Below are 14,330 nucleotides of genomic sequence, written 5' to 3' on the forward strand. Positions count from 1 at the left end.
CTAACGAGTACTTCTGTGGTCAGGGAAGGTCTAAATGTGGGGGAAATAGGGTCCTGAGAAAGTAAGTGGGGCAGGAATGACAACCGCTCTTCCAGACCGAGGTGGTCTTCACGGGGCCCGGGAACTTGCAGCTCCCTAGCTCAGGGTGATCGGCTCCGGACAACATCACACCCAGCTCGCTCGCCCTCACTCTCACTCCAGCTGCCCCAGCCAGAGGTGTTGTCACACCAGGTGATTCACACCCGTGGTCCCGAAGCGGCTGGCTTCGCTCGAGGTCATCAGCCCCATCACTCTTCGGATAGGCAGGCCAACAGCGAACCGAGGGCAAGGAAACACCACCCTCCCGTCACAATGGGAAGGTTCTACCTGATGTCTAATCTAGAGAACAGCTGAAATAGGCTTTCCTCCCCTCCTTCCCCTTCTCACAACATCAGTTCGAGCGTTCCCGAAAGAAACGGAGGCGGGGCGAAGGCGGAACGGGGCGGGAAAAGGCTTTGAGCCGGGGAGGCGGTTCCGGGGTGGCCCACAGCAAGAGGAAGCTTAGCCGGGGACCCGCCCCGCCCGTCGGGAGCCAATGGCCGGAGAGAGCGGGCGGGAGCGAGCACCGCCCACTGCGAGCCCTAGGGGGCGGGGCCACGGCCGAGGGCGGGGCAGGGAGGCAGCATGCTAAACCGGGTGCGCTCAGCCGTGGCGCACCTGGTGAGCTCCGGGGGCGCCCCGCCCCCGCGCCCCAAGTCTCCCGACCAGCCCAACGCGACATCGGCGCTGCCCGCCGCCCCTCCAGAAGCGCCCATGAGCCCTACGGCGAAGGCTGGAAGCGGGAGCGCGGCGCCCGCAAAGACAGCAGAGGCTCGAGCGAGCTTCTCCCGACCGACCTTTCTGCAGCTGAGCCCGGGGGGGCTGCGTCGCGCCGATGACCACGCCGGCCGGGCTGTGCAAAGTCCCCCGGACACCGGCCGTCGCCTGCCCTGGAGCACGGGCTACGCCGAGTGAGCGTCCCTGGGGGCACCCTAATTAGGATGGGAGTCCCACCCCCACCCCCCTCCCCACCTAGGCATCCCGGGAGCTGAGGTGCGTCCCCCTCGCTGCGCTCGGTGCCAGGAGCTCTCTTTTCCCAGATCTCTCTCTACCCTCTGGGCTGCGGGCCGCACCTCCTCCCAGCCCTTTCTCAGGTCGGTGCAGCCTTCTTCAGGACCTCCCAGGTCGTTGACTACCCTCACCCGCGCCGCCTCAGGGACCTCGTTCCCTCCCAGAGCCCGGAGGGTGTAAGGCCCCCCATAGGATGAGTTGGCCCGTTCTCAGTCGCGGCCCGGCAGTTTAATGGCTAAGGTTGGAAGGGTTTCAAGGAGCGGGAGGTCTCTTTTAATAGAGGAGATGGCTGTTTGGAAGACTCGGTCCCGGACTTCCCGACCACCGCGCCCCAGTTCCCTGTCCCTCTTATCGTTCCCCTCCCCCTCCACACCCAGAAATAGCCCGCGACACCCGGCGGCCGCTGGCTTCCCCTGGGGCGGGGGCGGGGGCCGTCCCGGGAAGCAGAGGGTCCCCTTTGAACGCCCGTCCGTGGGTGGACTTGCGCTGGCCAGGCAAGGAAGTGGACCCCCGGTGGGAGCAGCCCGCTTGCTCTCTGGCGAAGTGTATTTTTAATACCTGTGCTGGGAAAACGGAGCACTGAGAGAGATGGGGGTGCTGATGTCGCCGAGGGTGGTGGCTGATGGACCCGTGGCCCCACCACCATCTCTTTAGCTTCCTGTTTTGGAAGAGTTGGTGGTTACAGGACTCCTGCGCAGTCCAGGTGGGCTCCACTCCTACCCTATTTCAATTCCTCTTTCCGGAACTGGGCTGGAGCACTTCCTCATTTCCAAAGCAGCAGAAACTTTCACTGGGTGGTTTTAGGATAAGGGTGGGTGTGCCTATGAGGGTGCTATGCTGTGGACTAGGCACTGGGAGAATTGATTGGGTTTCCGGGTGGGAGGTGGGGAGTGGGTAGCAAGGAAGTAGCACCTCATGCCGCCGGCAGGCCGCTTCCCCGCAACACCATTAGGGAGGCCCACTTAGCCAGGGATCGGACTGGCGGCAGGCAAGTGCTGTTGCCGGCCTTCCGATTCGGCGGTGGGGCCTGACACCCCGACAGAACTCCCTGTGCCTTGCCCTGTCTCCCTCCTCCTCCTCCCTCTGGCCTGGATCCCAGGTGGCTATGACCTTTCTCAGCTTGGCCAGCAGGCCAGAGAGAGTGTGTATGTCTAAGATGGGGGTTATTCCAGGGCCTGGTCTGGTGTCCAACCTGATGTGGTCACTCTGGCCTGGCAGGGTCATCAACGCTGGCAAGAGCCGGCACAATGAGGACCAGGCTTGCTGTGAAGTCGTGTATGTGGAAGGTCGGAGGAGCGTCGCAGGGGCACCCAGGGAGCCTAGCCCCGGCCAGGTAAGCCCCCAGTTCCCTTCCTGGCCTCCAGGGACAGGGTGATCCCCCTGCCCAGGGATTCTAGGCACCCAGTTTTAAATCTGAAACATGTGGAAGACCCATCTCCTCACTTGCCAGCTTCCTATTGCTGTCACAGAGTGCCTTTATCTGGCATTGATCCGTCAGACTCTACCACATCAGTGTGAATTTAGCTTCCACTTAAAATGTAGATGCTCGCATATATATGGATGCTTTAATTAATTGCCTGCACTGGCAATTAATTAAAGCATCTATAAATACGTGAGCATCCTCTGTGTTTGGCGTTTTTGATGCTTTACTTTCTGATACAAAGTAGGCCCTTGGTAAATCAGTGAATGAATCTAATTTGCCTTTATTATGAAGCTCTGACCTCTCTGATGTGTGCATGCGTGCTCAAAGGCTTGGTCTTCTCCCTGTATAACACACACACACACACACACACACACACACAATCACTCAGCTCTACTTCTCCTCCTCCAGGGACTCTGCTTCTACTACTGGGGCCTGTTTGATGGGCATGCAGGGGGTGGAGCTGCAGAGATGGCCTCCAGGCTCCTGCATCGCCACATTCGGGAGCAGCTAAAGGACCTAGTAGAGATACTCCAGGACCCCTCGCCACCCCCCCTCTGCCTCCCATCCACCCCAGGGACCCCAGGTTCCTCGGATCCCTCTCACTTGGTTGGTCCCCAGTCTTGCTCGTCTTCGCAGAAGGAAGTGACCCATGAGAGCCTGGTAGTAGGGGCCATTGAGAATGCCTTCCAGCTCATGGTGAGTGGGTGGCCCGGGCCCAGAGCCTGCTAGGTAGATAGATGCTCCGGTCACTTCTGTGTGGGAGTCAGGTGGCCTGAGGGGGTGACCCTGAGAATCTAAATCACCTTTGAGAGCCTGAGCTTGGTTCACAGGGGAAGAAGGAGGGGGGCATTACACCCATGTCTCCCCTCGTCCCTTCCTGCTTGGCTGGGCTGGTTTACTTCTGCAGATGAGGGGGTGGCTGTATGCCTGGAACCTCCTCCTCATCCACCCCCTTTGACCCTTCCTCACATGGCAGGATGAGCAAATGGCCCGGGAGCGGCGTGGCCACCAAGTGGAGGGGGGATGCTGTGCACTGGTTGTGGTCTACTTGCTAGGCAAGGTGTATGTGGCCAATGCAGGTGACAGCAGGTATGGCAGGGGGCAGGGGGAGCTTTGAAAATGACTAGAGGGGGTCACATTCTGTGGGACAGAGAAACAGAAGAGAGTGAGGCGGTGGATTTTAAAACCAAAGACAAGTGGGGCGGGAGGGATCACAGACATTAGGAAGGGTCTGGAATAGCCACCTGGGGAGGAAAGATGGCAGTCTGGGTATGGGATTCTAAGGGTCATTATGGGGAAGGCCTGGTCTTTCTAGAATTCTCCACAAGGGGGCCAAGGAGAGCTAAGCCCCAACCTCTTCTTTCTCTGGGCAGAGCCATCATTGTCCGGAATGGTGAAATCATTCCAATGTCTCGGGAATTCACCCCGGAGACCGAGCGCCAGCGTCTTCAACTGCTCGTAAGTAGGAACTAAACTCCTGATTCCTATTCTTTGTTGAGTCTTGTGCCTGTACCCTAGGTCCCGAGGACTCCCTCACCCGCACCGCACAGTCAGACAGACAGCTCCTTACTTCAAGGAGTGGGAGGAGTGCGGGGCTGAGCTGGTGGAAGACTCAGCAGGAAGAAGCGTGGGCTGCTCCTGGTCTCCCACCGTGGCCCCAGCTAAGAAAGGAAGCGGAGGCAGAGGTGGGGAGGGAACAGCAAACGGCCCCTGAGAGGCAGTGTGGTTTAGAGCTCTAAGCCCTGGCCCTGGATGGAGCTGGGCTGTCTCGGATTGAATCCTCGTTTGAATACTTTGCTAATTGTGTGACTTTGGACAGTTCCCCTAACTTGCATCAGTAGTTCTGGCCTTAGGGGTTGTTGTGAGCAGTAAATGAGTTAGTGTCTGTGAATGCTAGGCCGTGTGTGGCACCTAGTAAACTCCATTTACTAGAAAGGTCTGCCATAATTAAGATCATTTAGACGCCAGGCCGAGCTGTAAGCCTAATAACCCCTGGCCCTCTGCTCTGTCTGGCCACTCCCAACCCTAGGGCTTCCTGAAACCGGAGTTGCTGGGTGGTGAATTCACCCACCTCGAGTTCCCCCGCAGGGTTCAGCCCAAGGAGCTGGGCCAGAGGATGCTATACCGGGACCAGAACATGACCGGCTGGTAACACGTCCCTCAAAGCTGGGCCCATTCCCATGGCAACGCAACCAGTCCCTGGCCAGCAGCAAGGTGGAATCTGGAGGCTTGGCCAGGCTGGGAGCTGGGGGGATGTGGCCCTTCTTAGGGGTTTATGTGAGGGGCGTGGCTCTTAGGGGAGAGGGGCTTTGATGCCTCGGTGATGCCTCCTCTACTCCCCCTTCCCCAGGGCCTACAAAAAGATCGAGCTGGAGGATCTCAGGTTTCCTCTGGTCTGTGGGGAGGGCAAAAAGGTAAACTCCATGATAGAGGTGGGAGAGGGCAGGAGGGCCCTTCCCGAGTTGTCTAGGGAGGTGGAGGTTCCCCAGGGCAGGGTTGGGGGGCGTGGTTTCAGAGCCTGGGAGAGGGTTTTATTTAGCAGCACTGCGGCCTCCTTTTCTTTAGGCTCGCGTGATGGCCACCATTGGGGTGACCCGGGGCTTAGGAGACCACAACCTCAAGGTCTGCAGTTCCAGCCTGCCCATCAAGCCCTTCCTCTCCTGCTTCCCGGAGGTGAGCGACGGGGGCGCCTCCTTAGCCTCACCTTCCCTCCTCCGGGGCTCTGGCCAGCTCCAGCCCCAGGTCCCTTTATCTTCACGCTCCTATCCACCCCCTCTCCCTGCCAGGTGCGAGTGTACGACCTGACGCAGTATGAGCACTGCCCTGATGACGTGCTAGTCCTGGGAACAGATGGGCTGTGGGATGTCACCAGTGATTGTGAGGTAGCTGCTACTGTGGACAGGGTGCTGTCGACCTATGAGCCCAATGACCCCAGCAGGTAGGGGCTGTATGGCAGCAAAGGGGCGACAGTGGGGAAGGAAGGGGCAAAGGGAAGCAATGAGGGCCTGTGTATCTGTCTTCCCACGTACTTGTCGGTACATGAATGTGCACGTGTGCTCCTGGCAGGTACACAGCTCTGGCCCAAGCTCTGGTCCTGGGGGCCCGGGGCACCCCCCGGGACCGTGGCTGGCGTCTCCCCAACAACAAGCTGGGTTCCGGGGATGACATCTCAGTCTTCATCATCCCCCTGGGAGGGCCAGGCAGTTACTCCTGAGGGGCTCAGCCCCTGGCCTTCCCACGAGCCTCCTGACCTCTCCCTGCTTAACCTTTTCCCAGCCCAAATTCTGAAGTTGTCCCCCGACCTTCTTTAGTGACAATTTAGCTAAAGAAGGGGTGTCAGTCAGACCCAAAATGACAGCTACTGACAAATAAACCAGATGGATAAAAATGTGTCTCTTTTTACTTTGACTAGAAACCGAAAGGTAACGAGTTCTTTGGGGTGGTAGAAAGTACACCAGAACGGTCCTAAAACTGTAGCGTTCCCAGGTTCTCTGTTCTGCCCTCTGCCCTTTCCACTCCACATACTGTTGTCCATTCTGTGCCTTCATCCACCTGCTGGATTGTCCACATCAGTACTTCCAGCCCGGGCCTCTCTCGAGCTCTAGACCCACATGGCCATTGTGTCCGGGACATCAGGGCAGCCCTCGAGCACTTCTGCCCAACATACCTCAAACCGAAGTCGCCACTTTCCCGGCAAACCTCTGCCTCTGGTTTGTCATCTCAGTGGGCACCAGCCCAGCTACTTGCGTTGGAAGCTGGTCTCGAAATTGGCCACCTTTGGCTCTTCCGCATCAAGTTAATCACTAAGGATTTTTTAATAGATATTTTAAAAATATTTCATGTTTGTCCACTTATTTCCACCCCTACTGCCGTCACTGCGTTAGCTTCCTAACTCGTCTCCTCGCTCTGTCTCCAGACCACTCCCCTGCTTCCCCCAGCATACCGGAGACATCCCAGGCAGAGTGTCCCTTCTGCGGTGTGAATTGGAGCTGGCTATTCCCCTGCGAGAACATTTTAGTGGCTCCTTCCTGCCACTCAGAAGAACACTCTTGAATGTGGTGTGCAAGGACCTTCCTGTTCTGGCCACTGTTTCCTCCTGCAGCCTCGTCTCTCACCACCACCTTTCTCCTGGGGTTTCCTTTCCATAATCAGGCCTGTGGTAGCTCCAACCCATTTAAAATCTTCATATCACTCCCAACACTTCACCTGTCCTTTGGGGCTGGGTATCCCACAGCCCATGCATGTGCCCGGTACAGCAACTGCCTCCTATATTATTGCTGTCTGTAGTAGGGACTGGTATGGAGTAGCAGTTAAGAGCTGGGGTTCTAGAGTCCTGCTGTTTGGGTTCTGGTGCCAGACCCAACACTAGCCCTGTAACCTCTCTGAGCCTCAAGTGGCTTCTCACTAAAATGGAGAGAACAGTACATAAGGTTGTTGTAAGGACCGAAGTAGATCATGTATATAGAGCCAGGCCCATGCAGTAAGGGTTCAGTTAACTGTTAGTTATCTTTACGTTGTCTGAATTTAAACAGTAAGTTCTTTGAAGGCTCTCGGTTCACACTCAAGGTCTGGGGACCAAAGTGCTCTGGACCTTGGTCCTTGGTTTTCTGATTTATCAAGTGTGTGCGTTGCACTTCAGATCTTAAAAGTCTACAGGACTTCTAACATTCATTCATTCAGCAAATATTTGGTGACAACCTACAATGTGCCACACACGGCTAGACAGCGGGAAGGGACAGGTGGAGTAGCAGAGGGGGCAGCAGGGAGAGAGCACCAGCTTTAGGGCCAAACAAACCCTAATATCTGATATGATTTTATTATTTTTAGAGAGAGGGGAAGGGAGGGAGAAGGAGAAATATCAATGTGAGAGAGAAACATCAATTGGCTGCCTTCTGTACTGGTCCCAGCTGGGGACTGAACCCGAAACCCAGGCATGTGCCCTGACCGGGAATCGAACCAGCAACCTTTCACTTTGCAGGACAATGCCCAACCAACTGAGCCACACTGGTCAGGGCAATATCTGAATGCTTGTTGTATCACATAGAAATTGCGAAAACTGGGGCAAGCCACTTAACTTCTCTGAGCTTCAGTGTCTTGCAGGCAAAGTGGTATGGGTATACTTAACCCAAAGACCTGTAGTGTACCCAGCACAGGCTAATGAAAAGTTGGTAGACTTCCTCATCCTCCATCCACCTCCTCGGCCACCTTACAGGGAAGGTGATACACGTGTAGGTAAATACCCAAAGCGTTAATTCAGACCAGACGAAGTGTCCCTAGCGGCACAGAAATACTGTTTGCGAGGGAACTGAATTCCCAGCTGGGGATCTAGATTTCCAGGAGCGCCCTTTGAGGGGTAAGTAGGAATTGGACTCGGGGAAATTCCAGGTAGAGGGAAGGAAGGAAATTGTGAAGGGGAACGGTGGCCTGGGTCTCAAAGTTTCTGTAAAGGTCTCCCGGCTGGGGAATGATACTGGGCTGTACTTTCTCTGCAACGATTCCAGGAGCAGAGGGTGGGCCTCTCCGCAGGCCCCTCTTCGGGCGTTCGGAGGCCGCCCTTTGCCAGTCCTGCCTCCCGGGAGGTCCCGGGTGGTGGAGGCGAAGGTGGCTAGGCGGCCACGGGAGGGCAGCAGCGGCCCTTCCCAGACCCCACCCGGGCGCCTCTCAACTTTCCCGACGCCGGTCCGCCCCTAGGGCCTGGGAAGCGGCGCAGAGGGAGAGCCCTCGGGGGGGGGGGGCCGTCTAGCCCCGCAGCCCACTCCCCCCAGCTCCAAGCATCTCTCCCAACCCCGGGCCACCAGCGGGGTCGACCTTCGGTGGCCCCGTGCCTGGCTGTGGACGGGAGGAGCCCGGACTCGCCCCTCCTTTGCCGGGCCCGCCCCTCCCCTCCGCGGCGCTGGAAGAGGGCGGGGCGCGGCCCTCGGGTCAGTCTCTGCCTCCGGCACCGGCCGCGCAGCTGAAGGCGGCCGAGCGGAAGGTACCCTGGGCCCGGGGCTGCGGGAGCGGGGCGTCCCGGGAGCGCGTTCCCGGGAGGACACTTTCCCCCTCTCCGCTTGGCCGGAGGTCGGAGCGCCGCTGGGGAGGGGGCTGGGGCCCGAGTGTCGGCCGCCTCCCCGCCGCTAGGACGCGGCGTCTGGGCTGCGCGGGGGTCCGGCCGGCCCGGCCCTGCCTGGGCTGCAGCCAGGGTCCCCGGGAACTGCCCCACTCGGCCCGGCCCTCCCGGGGTCCGAGTCGGAGTCCTTCCCCTTCCCCTCCCGGCTTCCCGGAACCTGCTCCGCCGGGAAGGGGACAACTTGGGGCTCCGCGAGAGAGCCCCAGCCCAGGCTGGGCGGTTCCGGGATCGGGCGGCCGGAGGTGGACCTGGAGTGGGGTGCGGGTCCGGGCCGAGGCTGGGTGGACGTAGAATTTTCCCCAGGCGGGGCCGGGGGAATGGCGGGAATAGGGGCGGGGTGTGACCGGTGGGGGCTGCCACTGCTCGGCTGGGTCTGGACACCGCCCTAGACGGTTCCTGGAGCCAGCCTGGGGTGGGAGGTAGGGCAGAGTCGCCAGGATCCAGCTCCTTTGTGTGTTTGTGTGTAAGGTGTTAGGGCCTCCTTCCTTCCAGCCCCTCCCTCACACTCCCCAACCCAGGTTTGGCCTGGGAGCCCCGAGGCTGAGTTCTGGTTTTCAAGTTGAGGAGGAGGTACCTGGTCCGTCGAGGTGGTTTGCAGGGAACAGCAGGGCCCCGGGGTCATCTGGAAATGAAGAGAATACTCGAGGAGAGAGTGACGTCTGTCTCGTCTCAGGGAAGGCCCCAGGAGTCCCAGGCTCCATTCCAGGGGCAGGGTGGGGTTTGACTGCCCCTCTTAGGGTCTGCGCGGCCATTTCTCTGGGGCCGCCTCTCTCAGGGAGCTGTTGTCATTGCCGCCTTGGCTGTGGGCCTGAGAGCCCTGGCCTGGGCCGGCTGCTCTTCTGGCCCAACCGAGGGCCTGAAAGGAAAGGCTTCCGATTGAGCTGGGGCTCCAGGCCACCTCATCTATGCCCTGGTCCCGCTGCCTGCTGCCACCTGAACTGCCTTGCTAGGGGAGGGCAGTGGCACACGGAAGCCTAAGCAGCTGGTGATTGCGCCCCGTCTGCACTGAGCATCCCATGTTGGGGCTGTTCCCCCAGCCTGTCTGCACACAGCTGGACTGGACGAAGGAGTAGGGGGAGGGGGAGTTGTCAGCTGGGCTGAATTTCCAGGAACCCCCTTGTTCCTGGATGGTTTCCATTTTTGGAGGGGATCTGCCGGCATGGCGAATGCCTTCTTTGCCTGTCTTTTGAGGTATCAGGGAGAGCCCCTTTCCAGTTGGAGAGAATGTGGCTGTGTACTTTCAACTCCTATAAATTCTCTCTGACTCATATCTACTTCCCCTCATTCCAGTGTGTGTGTGTGGGGGTGGGGGGAGGCCACCCAGACCCCACTGTTGTTATAAGAGAACGGGCCTTGGGCTGGAAGATTGGCTTCCTACAGGGCAGACCAAGAGAGGGGTGTGAGGTTGTGGTGGTATGTGGGGAGAAAAGGAGTTCAGCCCAGTTTGACAGGATGTGGGACCAAGAGAAAAAGCCAGGTTTTGGGCAGAGATCAGATTACCATCCCCTTCTTTCTTAACTACTCCCTGCCTGTTCGGTCCTGGGGCTGGCTCTCATTTGTCTCCTTTTGGGGGGGCTCCTCCCAGCAGCCTTCCCAACAGTCTCAACTTCATCTGCCGCCCCCCACCCCCCACCAGCCTCCTCTCTCTTCCTCCAGGCCTGGAGTCTGGGCACTCCGGCCGGCTGGAGGTCGGCTCCGGTCCCCTGGGAGGGCGGAAGTGAGGCTTAGCTCAGGGGCAGGGAGGCTGGGCAGGTGTGATGAGCTGTGCAGACGCGAGCTGGTGGTGTTGGGGGGGGGGGCCGTAGAAACCCCGGGAAGCTGACTCCTTGCCCTGAGTCACAGGGAGGGGTGCGCAGGGCCCTGGGTGAGCTAGCTGGACCGAGGGGAGGAAGGGGCTGTTCCACAGAATGGGTGGAGGTGACTCCCTAGTGGGTTATTCGGTCGCTCTGCTCTGGTGGATGTGTGGCTCCCTACAGTGTGGTCATTGTCCCCTGCCTGAGGCTGAGTGACCCAGTGTTGCTGCCAGGCCCAGGAGGAAAGGGGCGGGGGGAGGCAGGCTGCCCGAATGTGGGCTGCGGGCAGTGCGGGGACTGAGCCTCCTTTGTGTGACTTGGGGCTTTGGGAGCCGGGCCGGGGTGGGCCAGGGAGGCCCGCTGGCTGCTGCCGCTGCCCTCTGTCTGGGCTTCCCTCCCTCTGCTCTTTCCCACCTCTGGGATGAGACGCAGAAAAGGCAACAGGCTCTAGAGGCACATAGCCCTGCTTTGAATGTGCTCCCGGCCATGACTGCCGAAAACGTGTGTGAGCCTCCCTTTCCTAATTTGTCCGAATAGGAAGCTCTCCATTTCCTTTCTAGGCCTCTGGGGACCGAGGGAGAGGATTTTTGTCAAGATGCCCAACAGTTTCTCTTACCCACCTACCACCTGGTAGCTCGTTCTTCTGGCCTGTGGCCTTGAAGAGGGACTTGTCATCTGTGACAGGGCAGGCATGACTTATGCTGAGTGAGGGACAGGACAGTGTGTTCTAAACTGGACCTTAACGATTATTAAATTTTAGAAGTATCAAAATCCTGGTGACAAATGAAGTCTGACTCAAAACCCTGATATGTAGAGCACATAAAGGCTGGCTCCTCTGGACATGTCCCCAAACACCCCTCCAGGTGTTCAGGGTCCCACGGTTGATGAGTGGATGAGGTCAGAACTCAGGTTGTCTGGCTCCCAAGTGGCTGGTTTTTCCACCTCCACTCCGTTATTCTAACCCATTGGGGGAGACCTGACCCAGAGATAAGGAATTTCAAGCTCAGTTGCCTGAACAATTGGTTCTTGGCAAGAACATGTCTCAACAAGCCCCTTTCCATCCCTTTGCTGGATGCCTCGGTTTCGAGGGAGGCCTTGGGGGGCCCAGAGAAGTGTTTTTGGACTTCCTAGTCTTCTCCCCAAATCCCCACTGCCTCTTCCCTGCCAGCCCCAGCCATGGCTGCGATCCGAAAGAAGCTGGTGATTGTGGGGGATGGGGCCTGCGGGAAGACCTGCCTCCTCATCGTCTTCAGCAAGGACCAGTTCCCAGAGGTCTACGTCCCTACTGTCTTTGAGAACTACATTGCAGACATAGAGGTGGACGGCAAGCAGGTGAAGGCATAGCCCCTTCCCCCGTCACCCGGAAACCCGCCCTGACACTGTGGACCCAGGACGCCCTCCTTCACTACCCATGTCCTTGCTCCGCTCTCCCTGCTGTTACCAGTGAAACTTAGGAAGTAAAACCCACCAGGAAATCTAGAGACTACACCTGGTTCTCGCCTCTGAGCTTAAGCTCCCCCAACTGCAAAGCGGGGGTAATGATAAGGCCCCCTTCAACGGGTTTCTATGAGGATTAAGTAAGGTAGCAGTGCTCACAATGGCAGTTCATAAACTTCCTGAAGATCAAGCACTGATGTCTCAGGATTTTAAAAAACTCCCGATTTGTGTTGGGCAACAGTGATTAGCACCACTCCTGGCACGCGGCAGGTGCTCTGTAGCTGTTCAGTGAGCCTCGAGGAGCAGCGGCCTCAGTGAGGACCTCTAGGTAGAAGGGCGGGGCGGGGGGGCGGGTTGCCTGGGCCCTCAGGCCAGCCACTCACTGGCCCTGCGTGTCAGGTGGAGCTGGCCCTGTGGGACACAGCAGGGCAGGAAGACTACGATCGCCTCCGGCCTCTCTCCTACCCGGACACTGACGTCATCCTCATGTGCTTCTCCATCGACAGCCCGGACAGCCTGGGTGAGGGCGCTGGAGGGAGGGGACCCGAACCCCTTGGCATCAACCAACCCGAGGTAGCTCTAGCCTTGGCTCATTTCAGCCTTCCTCGGAGGCCGAGGCTGTGGGGAGGGGCGCCGGGGCTCTTGGCTTCCGTCCCCATGGGTACTCTGGCCCCGGGCAGGGCTCAGGGGAGGGGTTCTGAGCTCTGTAGGGGACTGCCATGCTGCGTACCCTCTAAGACTGCAGTGGGGAGACCAGGGGCCTGGTAGCGGGTGCTCTCTGGCCTAAGTGGAGGCACCAGCACCTGTTGGGACTTGTCTGTGCAGAAAACATTCCTGAGAAGTGGACTCCGGAGGTGAAGCACTTCTGCCCCAACGTGCCCATCATCCTCGTGGGCAACAAGAAGGACCTGAGGCAAGACGAGCACACCCGGAGGGAGCTGGCCAAGATGAAGCAGGTGGGTGGGGCGGCGGGGCGGGCAGGGCAGGGCAGGGCCTCGCCTCTCCAGAGGCCGGCCTGCTGGAGGGGATGCTGTCGTCCACCGCCCACCCTGGTGAGGGAGAACCAGAGGGGCCCTTAGGGTCCATGTCGCCATCAGAGAATCAAGTGACTTGTCTGAGGTCATTTGGCATTTTAATTTATTCGTCTGTGTTTGGGGTTGAAGCTATTAAGATGAAGAAAAGCCCAGAGTGAGGGAGCTGGCTTAGCAGGGGACCTGGTAATTGGTTCTCTAGCCAGAGGATTAGTTTATTAGAGAAAGCTGCCAAAATAAGGAGTAGGAACTCTCCTGAGGATAATTAAGCCAAGGTTTTAAACTGGGGACAGATGTGGTCAAATCTGTGTTAGAAATATTATTCTGGCAGCCATCCAGCATGGCTGTAAGAGAGTGAGAATGGAGCCCTGGCCGAGTGGCTCAGCTGGTTCGAGCAGTGCCCCGTACACCAAAAGACTGCGGGTTCAATCCCTGGTCAGGACACGTGTGGGAGGCAACAGATTGATGTTTCTCTTTCTAAAATCAATAAACACATCCTTGGGTGAGGATAAAAAAGAGAGAATGGAGGCAGGGAGGTCAGTTAGGAAGTGCTAGGTACCTATTCAGGTGAGAAGGGTTAACCGTGGGTATGGGGCTCATGGAGAGAATTTTGATGTAAACATGAGTGTTGGGTCCCTGGCCCTCAAGCTGCCCTGGGGGGCTGAGGCTTGGGTGCTTGGTGGGGGTCAGGGCTGGAGAGATTTCTTCTGGTCACCGCCCTTCTGGGGGTGGCAGTGAGACGCCCCTCCCTGCAAGCCCCCTTTGTCCTCTCCACCCCTCTGCCCCCAACAGGAGCCCGTTCGGTCGGAGGAAGGCCGGGACATGGCAAACAGGATCAGTGCCTTTGGCTACCTCGAGTGCTCGGCCAAGACGAAGGAGGGGGTGCGGGAGGTCTTCGAGATGGCCACCCGGGCTGGCCTCCAGGTCCGCAAGAATAAGCGCCGGAGGGGATGCCCCATTCTCTGAGACCCCCAAGGCCTCCCCTCCTTCCCCACCTGAGTCCCTTCACGGGGGTGCAGTAACACCCCCGGCCCACCCTCTTAGGGGCCCCGTGCTGAAGGCCCCCTTTTCCAGTTCCCTCTAGCCCAGGACTGCAGCGGTTTCCGAGGCCCCGGCCTGCCCTGGTGGTGGGGGCTGGCGGTGGCGGGAGCCCCCTCCTACCCACCGGCTCTCTGGGAGCCTAGGGCTATGCTGGGCCCTCCCAGAGCAGAGTTCTGTGCTGCCTGGGTCCAGGGGTGGGGCTCTCGATCCCTTTGGCCTTTCCCAGAGGATCATAACACACCAGCACTTTAAGCGCTTCTGGCTCACAGGAGGAGGAGCGTGTCTGGGGTAGGGGACTTGGAGAGTGGAGCCCAGAGTCCTGGGTCCCTACTGTTTCTGCTCTGGGCAGGGGCCTTGTCTCTGGCTGTACCTGGTGGGGGGCATGAATAAAAAGGCCACAGGCTTCA

At 58.7% G+C, this 14,330-nt stretch overlaps 2 protein-coding genes across 2 annotated transcripts; both read left to right on the top strand.

Annotated features, from left to right (window-relative positions):
• Positions 1 to 653: 653 nt before the first annotated feature.
• PPM1J (protein phosphatase, Mg2+/Mn2+ dependent 1J) lies at positions 654 to 5,885 on the top strand. Its single transcript, XM_054565059.1, has 10 exons — positions 654 to 989; positions 2,308 to 2,422; positions 2,921 to 3,208; positions 3,489 to 3,601; positions 3,886 to 3,970; positions 4,542 to 4,660; positions 4,863 to 4,926; positions 5,078 to 5,185; positions 5,299 to 5,450; positions 5,579 to 5,885. The coding sequence occupies exons 1-10, from the start codon at positions 664 to 666 to the stop codon at positions 5,724 to 5,726; spliced, it is 1,518 nt and encodes a 505-aa protein (XP_054421034.1). The 5' UTR covers positions 654 to 663; the 3' UTR covers positions 5,727 to 5,885.
• A 2,522-nt stretch (positions 5,886 to 8,407) lies between these two features.
• Positions 8,408 to 14,305, top strand: RHOC (ras homolog family member C). The gene is made up of 5 exons (XM_054565062.1): positions 8,408 to 8,486; positions 11,583 to 11,746; positions 12,251 to 12,371; positions 12,677 to 12,807; positions 13,675 to 14,305. The coding sequence occupies exons 2-5, from the start codon at positions 11,591 to 11,593 to the stop codon at positions 13,846 to 13,848; spliced, it is 582 nt and encodes a 193-aa protein (XP_054421037.1). The 5' UTR covers positions 8,408 to 8,486; positions 11,583 to 11,590; the 3' UTR covers positions 13,849 to 14,305.
• The last annotated feature ends 25 nt before the right edge of the window (positions 14,306 to 14,330 follow it).

The sequence above is a fragment of the Pteronotus mesoamericanus genome, unplaced genomic scaffold (assembly GCF_021234165.1).
Source record: "Pteronotus mesoamericanus isolate MK-2021 breed Mesoamerican mustached bat unplaced genomic scaffold, CSHL_Meso_final scaffold_99, whole genome shotgun sequence".
Taxonomy (NCBI): Eukaryota; Metazoa; Chordata; class Mammalia; order Chiroptera; family Mormoopidae; genus Pteronotus; species Pteronotus mesoamericanus.

Bases quoted from the DNA above. Each gene is read 5' to 3' on its own strand.
- RHOC (XM_054565062.1), top strand. From the start codon at position 11,591: ATGGCTGCGATCCGAAAGAAGCTGGTGATTGTGGGGGATGGGGCCTGC. The intron at 12,372-12,676 runs GTGAGGGCGCTG...TTGTCTGTGCAG, and splicing joins CGACAGCCCGGACAGCCTGG to AAAACATTCCTGAGAAGTGG. The intron at 12,808-13,674 runs GTGGGTGGGGCG...TGCCCCCAACAG, and splicing joins AGCTGGCCAAGATGAAGCAG to GAGCCCGTTCGGTCGGAGGA.
- PPM1J (XM_054565059.1), top strand. From the start codon at position 664: ATGCTAAACCGGGTGCGCTCAGCCGTGGCGCACCTGGTGAGCTCCGGG. The intron at 3,602-3,885 runs GTATGGCAGGGG...TTCTCTGGGCAG, and splicing joins GCCAATGCAGGTGACAGCAG to AGCCATCATTGTCCGGAATG. The intron at 5,451-5,578 runs GTAGGGGCTGTA...TGCTCCTGGCAG, and splicing joins GAGCCCAATGACCCCAGCAG to GTACACAGCTCTGGCCCAAG.